The sequence below is a fragment of the Idiotropiscis lumnitzeri genome, chromosome 13 (assembly GCF_059441095.1).
Source record: "Idiotropiscis lumnitzeri isolate Australia: NSW breed Sydney's pygmy pipehorse chromosome 13, RoL_Ilum_1.0, whole genome shotgun sequence".
Classification (NCBI taxonomy): Eukaryota; Metazoa; Chordata; class Actinopteri; order Syngnathiformes; family Syngnathidae; genus Idiotropiscis; species Idiotropiscis lumnitzeri.
The window spans coordinates 5,338,615-5,355,811 of NC_142403.1; the positions used below are offsets into that span (position 1 = coordinate 5,338,615).

General features: G+C 40.9%; 1 protein-coding gene across 1 annotated transcript in view; it reads left to right on the forward strand.

Moving 5' to 3' along the window:
* hmcn1 (hemicentin 1) overlaps window positions 1-17,197 on the forward strand; it is an 85,432-nt gene that overhangs the window by 37,800 nt on the left and 30,435 nt on the right. The window contains exons 18-40 of the mRNA XM_088313513.1: window positions 1,147-1,274; window positions 1,359-1,503; window positions 2,685-2,797; window positions 3,747-3,906; window positions 4,358-4,523; window positions 4,849-4,976; window positions 5,347-5,598; window positions 5,824-5,919; window positions 6,129-6,323; window positions 6,409-6,539; window positions 6,986-7,133; window positions 7,345-7,471; window positions 7,560-7,714; window positions 7,935-8,213; window positions 8,369-8,650; window positions 9,037-9,145; window positions 9,223-9,392; window positions 9,617-9,771; window positions 12,344-12,467; window positions 12,585-12,686; window positions 13,253-13,429; window positions 13,542-13,693; window positions 13,974-14,097. Of these exons, the coding sequence (XP_088169639.1) occupies window positions 1,147-1,274; window positions 1,359-1,503; window positions 2,685-2,797; window positions 3,747-3,906; window positions 4,358-4,523; window positions 4,849-4,976; window positions 5,347-5,598; window positions 5,824-5,919; window positions 6,129-6,323; window positions 6,409-6,539; window positions 6,986-7,133; window positions 7,345-7,471; window positions 7,560-7,714; window positions 7,935-8,213; window positions 8,369-8,650; window positions 9,037-9,145; window positions 9,223-9,392; window positions 9,617-9,771; window positions 12,344-12,467; window positions 12,585-12,686; window positions 13,253-13,429; window positions 13,542-13,693; window positions 13,974-14,097 (3,618 nt within the window). The remainder of the gene's footprint in view (window positions 1-1,146; window positions 1,275-1,358; window positions 1,504-2,684; window positions 2,798-3,746; window positions 3,907-4,357; window positions 4,524-4,848; window positions 4,977-5,346; window positions 5,599-5,823; window positions 5,920-6,128; window positions 6,324-6,408; window positions 6,540-6,985; window positions 7,134-7,344; window positions 7,472-7,559; window positions 7,715-7,934; window positions 8,214-8,368; window positions 8,651-9,036; window positions 9,146-9,222; window positions 9,393-9,616; window positions 9,772-12,343; window positions 12,468-12,584; window positions 12,687-13,252; window positions 13,430-13,541; window positions 13,694-13,973; window positions 14,098-17,197) is intronic.

Sequence of the window (17,197 nt, forward strand, 5' to 3'; positions counted from 1 at the left end):
CATTAGTACTCGAACACGTGTATCTTGTTAACAACTGTTTCTGTTGGACTGTTTCTGTTATGAAAACACTCTAAGCCCTTATATGTAGGCCAAAGGTCAAAAAGTACAGACCCACATTGATACATAGGTGAATTCCCTCTTGTCAACATTGTTCCATTCACATATACACAATCACAGACGTTTCTTTCTGGCTATAATGGAACGACATTGTAGTCAATCTGAGGAATCTGCGGCCACAATGTATAAGGATTTGTGTTTGTGAGTTTGTATTGCTAAGGAATCATCTCCGTCTTCTTTCAACACGCTTTTGTATAGCTCAAATGTAAAACACAGATGACATCATTGTTGCAATCCATAATAGATAAAGTGTGTTTGCATTCATGTAAACTACTGCTATGTGTTGTTGCAAGAAAAAAATGGCGAACCCTTTGGAACTACTGAGAATTTTGCATAAATGGGTCAGAAAATAGTTAACAGCAATTCGAGTAACCCCACCAGGTTAAACCTGTATCACACAAAAGGACTCTCAGAATATTTCAAAATAATAATTGATAAATTGCATCGAGGCTCACAAAGGCTCACAAACATATGTCTTAAGGACTTGATGTTCATCGGTCATGGTAAGACAAGCAGTCAGTGACTGAAAACTTAAAAACATAATTCTGCCAATTGAAGAAGAACAGAAGACAGTTAATCCAACAAGTCCATACTATAATTTTTCCAAAACTGTACTATGTTTATATGTTGTGCTCAGGTCAAATATGGAAACATTTTATTGTGCGTGCTATTAGAAAACTGTGTTTATATATTATTGTGACTATAATGAAGATCGGATGATTTTGTCAGCAAGTTTTGCAGAAATCTCGCTTCACAATTTTTTTTTTTTTCCATTTCGGAACTGCATATGATCACACTTGCACGGAAACAAAGGGGCACGTTCCATACTTTTTGCAGATGTGGAAAATGCACCTAATGTTTATAAAGCTTTGTGTTTACAGCAACCAATAATCTTTTTTCCCCCTCACTGTAAATACAAACTTCTTGTAGTGTCACTAATAGCTGACGGCTTCAAAATGAATGCACTTTTCCAAGAAGAACGCTCAACTGATTTTCACCAATGCATGATAGCTCAATTGTTGTTTGCAGTGCCGCCTGTCATTGCGATGAGTCCAGCAGTGATCAGTGTGATCAAGGACCAGCAGGTGACTTTACCGTGTGTACTGTTGGCTGGCAATCCGTTGCCTGAGAGACAGTGGCTGCACAACTATGGCCTTGTAAGTACAGCAACACCTCCATGAATAAAAGTTAAACAGAAGTTTAAAATTTGCTATCCATGGGCTTTAACTGCCGTTTTTCAGGTGACCTCAGATGAGTATGTGACTGTGCGGAGGGATGGCAGTCTGCACATTGAGCGAGTTCAACTGGATGACGCTGGTGACTACACATGCTTGGCTGAGAGCCTTGTTGGCGCCACCAACCACACCACAACTGTCAACGTTCACGGTAGTGTTCTGTATATCAAAGACGACCACTGATACATACTGGCTGATGGTTTTGTCCTTTGGGGTTTGAATCTCTCCTACAGTCTTACCTGGTCCTGGAGATTGAATGTTCACCCCGGCATTTCTTATAATGCAGCTTCCTCCCACATTCGCCCTAATTGAAAAATGGTCAATTTGGGCAAATGTGAGAGGAAGATTTACAATGAAAACAAGCATGGCGCACCAATTACAGGAATTATTGGTTAATGCGGTGTGCCAATATCCCAAACGTGCAAACTAACGTCCCTGCTCCATCCTGCGTCCGACTCCACGGATGGCGCCGGGCAAACCAAATGTAGTATGTAAGCGCTTATTGGCTCCAGCTCCTGATTGGGATAAGCGGTATGATGGCTAGAAGCATACAAGATAATGAATATTTACGCCGAAAAATTACATCAATGTAGCAAGTCATACTCCTAAACCCTTGGGACTCTTGAGGAAAGGCATGTTTGCCTTTTGACTCGAAATATAGCATCAGTTGGCATTGACCTTTGTGCATTTCTTGGCCTCTGCTGAGAGAGGCCCCCCCTACGTCTCATTGCCAAAAAGCATTTTCAAAGGCAATTTTCCACAAATATGTTGGAGGGCTACAACATGGGCCTAGGAAAAATAATATTTATTTTAGGGCAAAACTTGAAATGCACAGTTTTGTCCACACTTCACAACAAATGTTTGGGTCTTATAATCACTGTTTTTCGGTAAACTGGCCTTACAATTACATTGGTTAATTATATATACCGTATTAATTAAATTATTTACAGTTTTGGGGAGGATGGTGGAAGACTGCAGCGATGAGTGATTTGGAACCAGAAAGTCTGAAGCTAAATGTTCAAATTGGGAAACAGGTGGGATGGCGAGGGGGTTGATGCTGGTGTAAGACTGTATTGCCTCCGCCTCGTTTATGCAGTCTGGGTTTATCGATGTAGGTGAATCTAGGTGGCGTCGTCAGGTTAACTGCAATGTAGTACGTTGGTTTACGCCAGCTTTCAGTGAAACAGACATCTAGTTTATTGACCATGAATAATATACCTTCAGTGAAGTAAAGACATCCTCCAGATACTTCTGAGAGGCAAGATATCCCAGTAATGTTAAAATTGTTCATCCACAAAATTATTGCAATGACTGTTTTTGCTTTTTTTTTAGTGATTCCATCCATTCAGTATGGCCCGCAAGTGTTCAGCACGATTGAAGGGACATCCATTTCTCTGCCCTGTCGTGCCAGTGGCATACCTACACCTGAGATCACCTGGTCTAAGGTCTGTAATGGTATTCACATTGTTTTCTGTACTGCATATACTCCTTGAGGACATGGGGTAACCTAGAGCCTATCTCAACAAACTTGGTGTCGATGTGGGGTACACGCAATCTGTCACAGAGCTGGCAGGGACAGATAACCATTCACACTCGCATTCGCACTTAGAGACAAGTCAGTCTTCCGGCAAGCACACAGAAAACATGCAAAGAAAAAAAGTGTCGGCTTAAATCTCCAAACTAGCAATGTCAACAGTGTGTCGCCATAACATAAATGCCAAAAACAACTCAATAAGTAAAGGCATAAAACATGAATTTAAATGTGAATTTTCTGAACTGTCTACATAGTCATTTTTGTTATGGCATGACAACAGTCACATTAAATCTGATTTCATAGACATTAAATCCACATGCAGGAGCATTTTATGACACATCAACTCCCAAATTTGACTTCTCTGAGCTAATCCCACTTATTGAAGGCTGTTGCGTGTATGTGTTCAATATCTCAAGATCCAGTTGAAGAATTCAAGGGCTTGTTTCGTGTCCCATGCCTGGAATTCTTGTTATACTGTAAATCGAGTCTGGAATTTCGATATTCCATGATGGGTAAATGCTTGTGTGCCTGTGTGTGGCCACATATTTGTTCCCCATATGTTTGCACCATTACCAACGTCTTATACAGTGCACGCCACACTGACGTGCTTTTGTGTGTAGTCCCTCTGAATTGTCATGGAATGCCCCAAAAGTGAACTGGGTAAAGGAAACAACACAAGATATGCCACAATAAATATACTGTATAATTCCACATCGTGCACACTAGCTTTGTTTTTTGGTTCAATTGATTGTGTGACATTTAATTTTTTTTTTTTGTCCAAATTTCTTTTGAGTTGAATTGTAGTTTGAAGAATTTGAGTAGTGGCTGCTTCCATTCACCGTTTGCGATCTGTTTTGTAGGGTGGGTCGCTTGTTAACTTGGGTGGTCCAGCCTTCTCCTTGGACGCTGACGGCAGCCTGCACATTGCCTCACCTTCTGGAAATGAGACAGGAGAGTTCCTCTGCACAGCTGCCAATGCTGCTGGTCACACCGCGAGAAAAGTTCAACTTACTGTCTATGGTAAACGATTTGGACTTTGGCTTTGAACCTTAACACAGTAATGCTCACTTTTCTTAAAACTTCAAATGCTACAAGCAACGATTCAACAATATGTATTGAATAATGTGTTCTCGTAATGGTTCGTGAGAAAATAAACAGTGGGATTTATGACGTCATTATAATGATGCAACTGTAACAATGCAGCAATGCTTTTTTAAATCCTATAAGAACATACTACTGTAGAATCACAGAAATACATTTAAAAAATGCTTATGAAACAATTTTCTTTTCTGCTTTTTAAAAAAAAAAAACTGTGACAAATGTGTCATAATTAGTGTCGTAAGAAAGCTGTAAACTGATTAATTCACTTCAACTGGATGCTGCACCTTAAAAACATTTTAGGGACAACATGTTCAAGGAACATTGTTTGATTGATTGACATGTTGGCTATATTCATCATTTGTGTTTCCAGTTCGCCCACGGTCCAATGCTGATGGTGCCAGAGACTCCTCTGACCCAACAAGAATGTCAGTGATAGAAGGGGAGGATGCGATTTTACTATGTGAGGTACATAGTGTCCCCCCACCCTCCATTAGCTGGGCCAAGGAGAGACAGCTCATCTCTCCTTACTCCCCAAGGTAAAACATACTTTTTTTTCTTTTTCTTTTTTTTTTTCTTTTTTTTTTTTTTACGAGAGTCCCAAACCTCTGTGTCAACTGTTGGTATAAGGATAGAATAAATTGTCACTACAATCTAAGTGCATTGTAAAATAAAATGAGGTTTGTCAGATTTGTCTGCTCAATATAAAGTAAAGATATACCTAACTATGTAAAATATGGCATACTTTCAGTAACTGTATGCAACATTGCTTTTGGCTGTACAGGGTACATGGAGCGTTTCTATTAATAATTATACTGCATTTAATGAGTCAACTAACTTTTAACATCTGTGTGTTCCTTTCAGGCACAATCAGCTCCCCTCGGGGTCACTTAAAATCTTAGCTACCCAAGTGTCAGACAGTGGATTCTATGTATGCATTGCCTCCAACATTGCTGGCAACCTAACTCAATCCATTGAACTGAGTGTTCTGGGTAAGTTTGCATTAACACATTCAAATACAATGCTAACAAATAAACCATTTTACATTGTTAACTTGAGATTCATTCCCAAGGTCATAAATGACTCATATAGATCTTGATTTTAGACTCCTGGGTTTCTAATTTATTAAAATATTTATTCAGGTATTGTGACATATCTAATAATGACTGAAATCCTTAATCAGTTGGCGGTATTTCGTAATTATTTACTGTCTTCCATAATAATAACAATTATCTGACAGGTTTTCCAATGCTTTTGCCCGATTTTTTATTTTTTTATTTTATTGTATAAGCAGACCGTATTACACAGCATACTAGTTCAGATGGAACAAAGAAAGTTTTTATCTTGATGTCAACCCATCAGTGCCACCGAGTATCCAGGCTGGTCCCAAGGTCATGAAAGTCCAGTTGGGTCATCTTGTCGAGCTTCTGTGTATAGTCCAAGGTGTACCAAAGCCCACCCTTTCCTGGACAAAGGGTAGTAAGATGTATCCTATATCACTTGATGGCAGTCTCGCTTTGGGCCCAGTTGGGCTTGACGATGAAGGGACTTACACCTGTACAGCAGTCAACATTGCAGGCAGCAGTGAAGCTCAAGTTCAACTACTAATACAAGGTTGGTTTCATTTGTTGCTTAATCCGAGGGATTGTATTTAAACTGTACTTGCAAATGCCATAGTTCTCTTTATTGTTTGGAAATGACATTTTCAGGACTATCTTTGTTTTTAACACATGTACACAAACAATTTTTTTTTTTGCCCAGTTTAGTCCTGGCAGATGTCTGAATTCATCTTATAATAAATACATTGCGGAGTGTAACTGTCCCTGTGTGTATTCTCAGTTCCCCCAGTGGTCGAAGTATTGGAGCCTCCATTCAATAGTCCTTTACAAGAGAGAGTTGCAAACCAACGAATTGCCTTCCCCTGCCCTGCCAAAGGTACATCACCATAATATGGAAAACGCTTTATTACAGCACCAGCTGTTGTGAAATGCGCTATATAAATTAAGTTGTTTTGTATTGTATTGTAGAATTTACTGATCATTGTCTATGTGGAGGGTACATAGACTATTTCCAAAAATATCTTAAGTACAGTCTTGTCACTTCTGATTTTCGCAACCATACACTATAATGCCTTTTTTTCGCAGGATTTCCCAAGCCAGCGATTCGATGGTTACGTAATGGCCAGGAGCTTACTGGTAATGAGCCTGGTGTGTCTATTCTGGAGGATGGCACACTGTTGATTCTGGCATCGTTGTCACCACTGGATGACGGCGAGTATGTCTGTGCTGCCGCTAACGATGCTGGGTCCACAGAGAGGAAGTATCAGCTCAAAGTCAATGGTGACTAACCCGATTCATTTGCTCACGACGACTCAAACCTCTCCTGATTCTATCCCCCATTCCAATCAATTCTAATGTTTCTCAGTGCCCCCAACACTCCATGACAGTGACCCGTCTGGAAACGTGTCTGTAGTTCAGAACCAACCCACCGTTTTGGCCTGTGATATAACAGGAAGCCCGACCCCAGTTATCACCTGGTACAAAGATGGAATTCTTGTAAGTAAAGTCAACCAGTACAAACGCAACTATGTCATATATTACATTTGGGCCTTCTGAGTTTTTGTAAGTTTTCGTTGTAAGTATCGCCAAGCAAACTTTTATGAGGCATTCCATCAGTTTACTGTATGATCTGAGATTTTCTTGACGTTGGAAAATGGTTGCAATTGGCAGGATTTGAACATGCACAGAGAGATCAGAATGGATTTGTATTCCAGCATCTTAAATGCTCAGCCAATTCAAAAGTTGTTGACAAAAGTTTCCCGTCATGTTGCAAGCAATTCAATAAATTACCCCAAATATTTTGAAAACTGATAATTTTCCATAAAAATAAATAAATAATAATAATACAATATTGAGTAACTATATAAATGAGTGGCTCTACATCGGTCCTTCAGTACTTTTTTAATATTAGATTTTTGATCATTCATTATGTTGTTCAACAGGTAGAGGCTAGTAACAGCGTTCAGATTGTCGACAAGGGGAAAACCTTAAAACTACTGAAGGCAGCCACAGCAGATGCGGGCAGCTATACCTGTAAAGCCTTCAATATTGCTGGCAGCACAGAAAAGGGTTTCTTTGTGGATGTACTGGGTGAGTAAAAGCAGATGAATGATATGGAAATAAATGTGTGCTTTATTAATTGGGCAGCTCAACGGTTGTTTTGATAAGCAAGATGCTCCAGGACGGGATCAAAATCTTAGTCCTTTCGTCATTCCTAGACAGGATACACAGCGTGTGATATGATAGAAATTGGAGCGTTGGATGATTCCTTAACCACATGTCCTCTGTGTCTCTGTCGCAGTCCCACCAACCATTGCAGGGTCTGATTCTCCCCAAGATATGTCTGGAATTCTCAAACAGGAGATCAGGTTGGAGTGCAAGGTGAAAGGAATCCCATTTCCCACAATCCAGTGGTACAAGGACAAAAAGTTAGTATCCCAAAATATTACAACAGTCCAATTGAATGAAGTTCTTCTTTAATCATTCCCTGTCACTAATGCTGCGTTGTGTTTCTAGGCTGGTATTTCTTGGGGATCCAAACTTGGAGGTCATCGACCATGGTCAAGTTTTAAGAATAAAAAGTGCCCGTCTAGGAGACCAGGCGAGGTATCAATGTAGTGTCATGAATACAGCCGGCAAACAGTCCAAGGACTTCAATCTCAATGTGTATGGTGAGTTTTTGACTGAAAATTTGTTAATGGACGTTAATTGGACAACCCTTTTTCATGAGATGACAAAATAATGGGAAAATGTTCCTGCAGATTATAAAATGAAAATATATTGGCTTTAAACGATCAAGGTGCACATAATCGATTGTCCCAACTTTGGTCAGCCACAAATATCCAGCTAAAACTGGCATTTTATGAATTAACTTGATTTTTTTTCCCCAAGTTCCCCCATCTATCAGAGGTGGTAACCAAACAATAGAAGTTACCGCCCTGCTGGACACAGTTGTCACACTTGAGTGTGAGGCACGGGGAGTACCACTTCCCATCATCACCTGGTACCGAAAAGGAAAGGCCATCCTGTCTAGCCGCCAGTCTCAGTACATAGAGCAAGGTCGTTACTTGAAGATCCCTCGGGTGCAGGCGTCAGATATTGGCCAGTACACCTGCAAGGTGACCAGTGTCTCCGGGACCGCTGAAAAGAACTTTGAGCTTGATGTCTATTGTAAGAAATCAATTTTTTTTATTCCCACATGTAAGGAAGTGACATTTAAAGTCATTTTACTCTCTGGTCTAATGAAGCTGAAGTGGGAAAAGAATATGAAAGCCAATTTCTGTCATCTCTCTTGTACTTTTTTTTTATTGATCCTCTATCCGCAGTGCCTCCTTCCATAGTAGGGGGACAGAGCGGCTCTTCTGAAAGAAAGGTGGTTCTCAGTAAGCCTCTCATCTTGGAGTGTCAGGCTGGTGGCTACCCGCCCCCTTCCCTGACCTGGCTGAAGGACGGCGTTCCAGTCCAACATGGAGACAGTGTCCAAGTCCTTGACCAAGGGAGGAAAATAGAAATTCCATCAGCCATGGTGTCGGACTCTGGACGCTATATTTGTGTGGCAACGAGCATTGCTGGGGAGACCGAAGTCACGTATGATGTCAGAGTTTTGGGTATGCACAAATATCTGTGTTGACATATGTCTATGCTGGGCATAATAATAATAATATACTATGTGCATAAATATGTTCTATTTATTATAAACTAATGCATTTCTTTTATGCAATTGACACAATCTATCTACCCTCTCCAGACATATAGGCAAGGAAGTGAGGCTGTTTTTTGGCCATAAGAATTGAATGTCAAGATTTGAATCTCTATCTTAAGTCCTTTGACCTTTGTGTGTCATATCCCTTGCTCATTCTCTTTAGCTTTGATTGGATTTCACCTGTGAAATTAACGCACCCTTGGTTGCACTGGCTATGTAAAATAAGGCCCATTACAAATACCACAGCATTTGTACATCCTGGAGAATTTATCCAAAAAAATGTCCCCATAGTGCCGCCTCTAATTGATGGAGGAGATGAGATGACTGACAGCACCGTCATCATGAACAACCCCCTGGAGCTGGACTGCCACGCCACTGGGACACCCCCACCTGCCATAACGTAAGACTTTGGATAAGAGTTTTTTTTCACTTGTTACACAGAATCAATAAAGTCATTGTAATGATCCCCCTCCTCAGGTGGTATAAAGATGGGCAACTGATCAGACATGGCGAGCGGCTGCGACTCGCAGCCAATGGATGGCGACTGATAATCCCCCGCGCTCAGGTGTCTGACACTGGTCGCTTTCAGTGTGTGGCCACCAATGAAGGAGGAGCCCATGAGAGGTTCTTCAATGTGATTGTACAAGGTAATTGTTATGACGAATAGAAACAGGATTTTATTGTATTAAATATTTTGTATGCATATTAATGCAAAAAGTAATGCATAAATATATACTTTAAATGCAAGCTGCAGGAAATCTTTGAGTGAATATTTCAATTCTTTCTTTTCCTGCTTCATCCATTTTTGCCATTTTACCTATTCCGCTGTTATACAAAATAGACAATGAGTCTACCCTCTGAACTATTCCAGTTCCTCCATCGATTCGTTCCACTGGGACTGCTGAGCGTGCGGTTGTTCTGCACAAACCAATCGATCTGGAGTGCATCTCCAGTGGCATCCCTGCGCCCTCCATTACCTGGCTTAAAGATGGCCGACCTGTTGATACATCACAGGAGCGCTTAAAGGTTGATGAATTGGTTATTTGAGGGTTTTTTTTAGCGAAAAAGATGATGTATGAAACACTGCCTTGAAAGATATTAATACCCCATTAATTTTTAATTTTATATAGACCAACAAAAATGAGCACATACTGTAATTCCGGGGTGGAATGAAAACAACGCCCAGTTTTCAAAATCTTAAGCAAGTATGAAACTGAAAAGTGTGGCGTGCCTTTGCATTCAGACCCCTGTTCTCTGATACCCATAAAGACAATCCTGTGAAATTATTGGCCTTCACAATTCACCTAATTAGACTAAATAGGTGAATTATGATTTAAATTAGTCAACTGTTTATTGTTGATTTACTCTCAATATAAATAAACCTGTGCTGTGAAGGTCTCTGCGGTTTGTTTGAGAATATCATTGAACAACAGCATCATAATTACCAAGCAACTCATGTCAGGGATAAAGTTGTGGAGAAGGTTTATTTAAAAAAGTATCTTAAGCTTTGAATGTCTCAAGGAGCATCCCAAAATTTGGAAAAAGTATAGCCTAACTGCAAACCTATTTGGCCCTGATTCACTTTTCCTCCTTAACTGATTGAGTAAGAAGAGCACTGGTCTGAGAAGCAGTTAAAAGGCCCGTGGTCACTCTGGAGGAGTTGAAGAAATCTACAGCTCAGGTGGCAAAATCTGCCGTCTTCATGCCTGCGCCAGCTGCTCAGCTCCTACTTTTGCTTGCATTCCTTCAGCTGATAACAGCTTGTTTTTTTCTTCTCAAAAGCTTTTTTTTTTTCGATAGAGCCATCTGGGGCCAGTTTTCTCAACATTATTAATTAAGTCCTCACGATAATTAGCACATGACTGCTATTAGAAATAAGGAAGCAAGTTGACTGTAATGCAATATGTCTCCACTGATGAGTACTATAAACTCCTTCGGAAGATGGCTGTGATGGAGACTAAAGTGCACCACCTCGTCTGTGGAGGTGAATGGAAAATCGGCAAATGAGACCACGCCATAATTTATTTCTGAAAAATGGACACAAGCATGATAACAGACAGCTAGCTCAATCCACCAAATCTCTTTGGAATTTTCATGGAGAAAAACCAAATCTGAGAAGTTTTCGCCCAACAGCCACACCGAATGTTAACAAATAAGTGAGGAATCCCGTTGGCTCATGCAAGATTTTGCAACAACACCAAGAAATTGGACTTGGACACCGGCAAGACAAGGAAAACAAAACATTGAACTGAGGAACAGATTTGCCTTGCTGTCACCTGGCCAGCAAATTTTGGTGGATCACAGCATCAAAGAAAGATATGAAAGTGGCACTTTTTAGCAAATGGGATCAGCTAGTCTGCTACAAACGGTGATAATAGGCGATGCAGCCTGATCTGGCGTCAATTGTCAGGTTCTCTATTTTAATTTGATTTATTTTCATATTTCTGAAGAAGTCAAGATGATCACTACTGAGCATCCAACTGTCAAATCGGTGCTAATTCACACAGGAGCATTCAACGTGTTGATTTTGACGTTGAGTTTTGTTAACCTACAAAAAGAAATGGAAGCACGGGGGTATTTCTGGATGCATTTCAAGATGACGGAGAAGCGTCTGTGCTTCTGATTCGGGGAATTTTATTGACAATTTTTCCATTTTTGAGGAGCGTCGTCATCTCTTTGATCACGATGGGATTTGTCTTAATAAGAAGAGGTAAGTTACTGACTGCCAAATTTTCCAAAGTCTGCGTCACCGGGCGCCACCTTCCAAAAACAAAGAGCTTGTTTATCCACAGCAACAGATTGGATGAACTTCTGGCTCGTCTCCAAAGGACCAACAATCATACACTGAAACACAATCTTGCACACCCCTCCCTTCAGAGCCGACGAACTTCTCCTCATTTGCTCGCACTCCCCACTTCCCTTCTTAACCATCAGAAAAGTGTTTGTTTTTTTTTACCAACCCAGCAAACTGATTCTTTGATATCTAATCCAATCAGGTTTTCGACCTCATCAAGTACTAAATGACGCAATATTGACCATCGTCACAGGGAAGGTGTCAGTACGGGTCTTATTTAGCCAGCGTTACTTTTTAATGATTCAAAGAATATCCATGCGTTAGAATTCCCCAATCTAAGTCCAGACCTAAATCCCATTAAACATCTGTGGCAAGACTTGCTGTTCTCAGGTGCTCTCCCATTAAATTTGGCTGACCTTGAGTTTTGTTTGTTTGTTTTTTTGCGAAGAATGTGTCACCATTTCTAGATGTGCAAAGCAGCACTAGTTGCAATGAAAGGTGGCTCTACAAGGTGCTGACCACATTTTTCTGTTTTATTTTTTATCAATGTATCTTTTCCAATCCTCAATTGTGTGCCATTTTTTGTTGGTTGATCATATAAAATCTCAATAAAACATTAAGGTTTATGATTCTAAGGTGACAAAATGTGTAAAAGTTCAAGGAATAAGAATATTTTTCAAGACGCTGTAACGGTTGACACAAAGCTGAAAGACTTTCACGCTCTGAAATCTCGAACCAAGTATGAAACTTCCAGTTTTACATTCACTGTAATTAAATGTTGGTTGTTGTGTTTTTGTACACTAGTTGGAGTCAGCAGGCAGAGTGCTAAAGGTCTCAGGGGCAAGACAAGACGATTCTGGGAAATACACTTGTCTGGCCACAAATGCTGCGGGTGAAGCTCAAAAAGACATACGGCTCAGTGTCCATGGTAACGGAGCAATATAGATTGGACTCCTCCTCACTTTGTTTCCTCCTGTTTGCTGTCATCCAGTCTTCACTCATCTGTTCTCATATTTAACCCGGTACATTTGCGTGTTTTTCACAGTGCCCCCCATGATCTCAGCCTCTGCGGAGATCATCAACCAGACCGTCCTGTCAGGCTTCTCGACTGAGCTTGAGTGCAAGGCCGTCGGCAGTCCATTGCCTGGTGAGACTCACAAACGCACTTCTCTCGTCTTCTCTACTTCAAAGGCACACTTTCTACTGACCCGTACTTTGGCCTTGGCTTTTCCATGAATGTATCAGCTGAAAATTGATCTCAGATGACTCCCTACGGGCGACTTCATTCCCGCTGCCATTCTTTCCATACACTGTAGCGTGTACTGTACAGATAAGCACTCACATTCCAGCATAATTGAAGGCTTTTGGAGGGATGTGTTTGTATTTTGGATCTAATGTTGCATTCCAGATCTACCGGTGTCTGGGAAATGATAAAATGTGAAAATGTCGTACATCTGCAAACTTTTGAGATTAATTTTCCACTTGAAATCAAGGTGCCAAATTATTATTGACCAATTATCAGTTTCTCAGTCTTGTTTTTACCTCCTGCTCAAATTAAACTAAACTACAGTGATTCTGTTATGTAAAACTAAAATATTTCTGTATTAGCATGCAGTGAATTCTTCAGGCATACAATAAATAAAGTTGATGCACACCATCATTAGTGCAAAACATTTGCCTCTTAATATTCACACAAGCTTCTTTGTGTCGTAGCAATAACGTGGTACAAAGATGGTCGACCTCTGACAAGTGCAGCTGGGGTGACTCTGCTGAAACGTGGCCAGGTGTTGGAGATTGAAAGAGCTCAGCTATCTGATGCAGGGATATACAGATGTGTAGCAGTCAACTTGGCTGGAGTTGCAGAGATCTCCCACAGCTTGCAGGTGTTTGGTCAGTGTCTTTTTTTTCTTTTTTTGTTTTGCCAATTACAACAGATGTTTTCTGAGCGTTGACTGCTGTTACGGATTAAAGCAGTAAATCTAAACGTATTTTTCTTATGCAGTGCCTCCAGTCATCTCCAGCCGAGGTGGCACAGTAACCGTAGTGGTGAACGAGGCCGGCAAACTGGAATGTGAGGCTACTGGAGTGCCCTTACCTAGTCTCACGTGGCTTAAAGATGGCAGCCCTGTGACAAGTGTATCCCATGGCATACAGGTCATTTTATGTATCATTTATTCTGTTCAAAAACAAACAAAATCACGTTACAGCTAATTCACAAATTTCTGAATAGGCTCCGAAAAACAATTGTCATTGTGTGGTGTCATAATCGGTAGGCATTAGCCTACAGTTGCGTAGAGTAAGACGTTTTGCATTTTTAATGCATTTTCTTGAATTCATTCACTCCTAAAGACTGCCAAGCATTCATCTGACGTATACAGTATGAATAGATAAAAGACATTTATTTATGCTTACTTATACTGTGGCTGTCCCTCAGGTCTTGTCTGGTGGCAAGGTGCTGTCTCTAAGCAGTGCGCAGGTGAGTGACATGGGGCGCTATACCTGTGTTGCTGTCAACGCTGGAGGGGAGCAACAGCAAGATTACGATTTGCGGGTTTACGGTGAGTCCATTGCTATTTATTTATTGGTTGATTAAGATATATCATATCATTTGTTACTTCATAAAATTGTCCATTAAAGTTTGTTCCACATAACTCTGGTGGCACCTAAGAAACATTAAGCAGTCCATGTGATCGTTGCGGTGTATTATTTTAAAAATGTGTCTTCTTTTATAGATTAATTGTATTTTGTTATTATAGTTTAAATTGTATTAGCTTTGATGTCCTTTTATCAAGCCTTCATCGTCGATTTGATCCTTCAATATGGCCTCTGACTATCCCTGTGAATCATAATTCAACAAGTGTTGGATTATTCGCCCACTAATAGGGAAGGTGAGATGGGTTTTGACCATCGTGAGACACGGTTAATCTTATTGATGTGTTGCAGCAGAAGTACGTAATCCTCAAAGTTCAAGTTAATGAACTTGTTGATATTTTGGGTAAACGAGAACTGTACGTCGTTTAATTCTGTCTGATGAGCGTTTTGGCGAACGGTGCCTGTGAATGGCTTTTGAATGGCAGTACATTTTGTTTTCTCAACAGTGGCAGGTTTTGTCGGTCTTTCAGGAGAAAACCCAGCTAAGTGCACATTAAACCAGCGTTTATATGTAGGTGGATTAGCACCTTATTTGGCAACCCAAGCCATTGCGAGTCGCACAGCATCACCAATATGTAAAGCATGATGTCAAATTAAAGAACCCTGTCGTGGTTACCACACTTGAGAAATCTCTGCAGGTTGGTGACAAACAGTATGGTCAGTTTGTGTTTGTTTGTCCCTTGAAGATGTTAGACAACCTTTTCCCTTTCAAGGGGGGTTCGCAGGATGTCGCAGGTGTGTGTGTTTTACGGTAACCAGAAGACGAAAGGGGTTTGTACGTGTCACAGTTCATTTCCTACCTCATCCTGGTTCCTACATTAGACTTTATTTGCCCTTGCACATTTAGAGACTACAGTCCTTAATTCCTCATTTAAAAAAATATTCAAGCTACATTCAAGTTTTTCCTGAAACTTGTAGCTATCTACTAGAATGGATGGAATGATGAAAAAACAAACGATAAACTAGTTAATTTTTGGAATGATTATATTGCAAATTGTAATTGTGAATCGGATATTTTTTTTATAAACAGTACATTAATTATAAAGTGGTAAATGTGTAAGGTTGTAAATGTATTGGGAATTGGTAAATTCTTTTTTTTGTAAAATTGGACTTTCTGCAAGTATGAGTGTTCCTTTTTCTGATGACAAACATCGAGAAACACAGCTTTTGTCATGATCCGCGTCAGGCATGACAGGGGTTTTGCATTGTTTTCGTGTCATGCGGTTTTGTTATTGTTTTCGTCACCTCCCTGCCATGTGCACTTTGTTTTTGTTTTGGTCAGCTGTGATAGCGCCTCCCCTCAGCACTCGTCCTCACCAGCCACGCACCTGTTCCCCGTTACCCTCACCACACACCTGATTCTTATCTGCTCCCCTAATGACTCAGACTATTTAAGCCTCCCAGACCCACAACACGTTGTCGGGTCATTTTTTCTTGCTGCCACGATTTACGGACTTTCCACGACCACGGTTTGTTCACGTGCCTTTTCACGCTCCTGCTCCCGCTCCTGCTCCCGCTCCCGCTCCTGCTCCCGCTCCCGCTCCTGTTCCCGCTCCTGTTCCCGCTCCTGTTCCCGCTCCTGTTCCCGCTCCCGCCCCGCTCCCGCTCCCGCTCCCGCTCCCGTTCATGCTCCCGTTCATGCTCCCGTTCATGCTCTCGTTCATGCTCTCGTTCATGCTCTCGTTCATGCTCCCAGCCCTCGTCACCTGTTCCTCTCCGCCGTGTGCGATCCCGTCTCGTTTTGTCCCTAGTCCTGTTTCCAGTTTAGTCACGTTTAGTTTGCCTTTTGTTATTTTGCACCCGCCACGTTGTTTTGTCCTTGTTTGTCCATTTAATAAACTCCCTTTAAGTTACCCTTATCCCTGCCTCTTCGCCTTTTGGGTCCACCTCCTCCTCGCCAAACGGCGAACCCTAACAGCTTTTGATTTAAATCCCTCTCTTGTTCGTCAAACGTTTTTTTATGCAGGATCTGAAATTATTCTGAGCTTATATTTTTTTCATCAGAAATGTGCTGTTTTAGTAAGTACAGTATATTTGATGATGATAAATGATCAAAGGTGTTGGCACGCACAGATGCAAAAGCAGCAAAAACTCTGCTTGTTCCTTTTCCAGCCCTCCATTCTTTGTTTTATTGACTGCTACTAACATCAGACTGCACTTTGCCTTCCAGCAGACCGATAGCTCACACTGGTGGTGTGTCAAAGGGTTCTTGAAAATCATGTGTATTGAGAGGAAGTACGGCCAGAATAAGCTAAGCTTTTCAATAAACATTGTCAGCTTCCGGCATGGAGCGGAACATGATGACGTAAACGAGTCCAATCAAAGCGGCAACGTATAGTTTGCAGGCAGGGAATCACGGTAGCCGCATACGTGTGTGTATGTTCCTCCCATATCTGCTTAAACAGGCACTGGGTGTTTGTGGAATGCAAACATCCACGTGGTGTGCGTTTTCTCTGAAAGATCAAGAAGAGCTTGTCTTAAGAAATGGGCAGCTTTGCTGTGGTAATTGCTACCATTCTTCCGTAGCTTCCTGCGTCTGACCAAAACACCAATTTGAGGGACTGTTTGAATCCTTCCCCAGTGACTTGCCTTGCACTCATTTTATCAATTAGACAACATTTAAACAAACGAGCAGAGTGTCTTGTGAAAAGAAATAATGAATGTTGAAAAACTTTAACACTATTGTTGACTGACATATTCATTTAGTTGCTGGGATTGGAACCAGCACACCCGCGACGCTAATGAGGATAAGCGATAATGGGATGGATGGGTGTTTTGACACAGGATGTTGGATTATGGATGATTATTATCGTTCTTTAGTAAAGAGGCTACCCTAACTGTAAATACACAAACAATTGTTGAATGAGTTTCTCTCTTTTAGCTTGGCACAAGATATAAATTAGGTTCCCAAATTGGAAGATTGTGTGTAAAGTAAGATCACACCCTAAATTGTCAGAAAAGTGTACGCTCCCTTTACGGATTAATTATAGGATTCAATATAAGGCA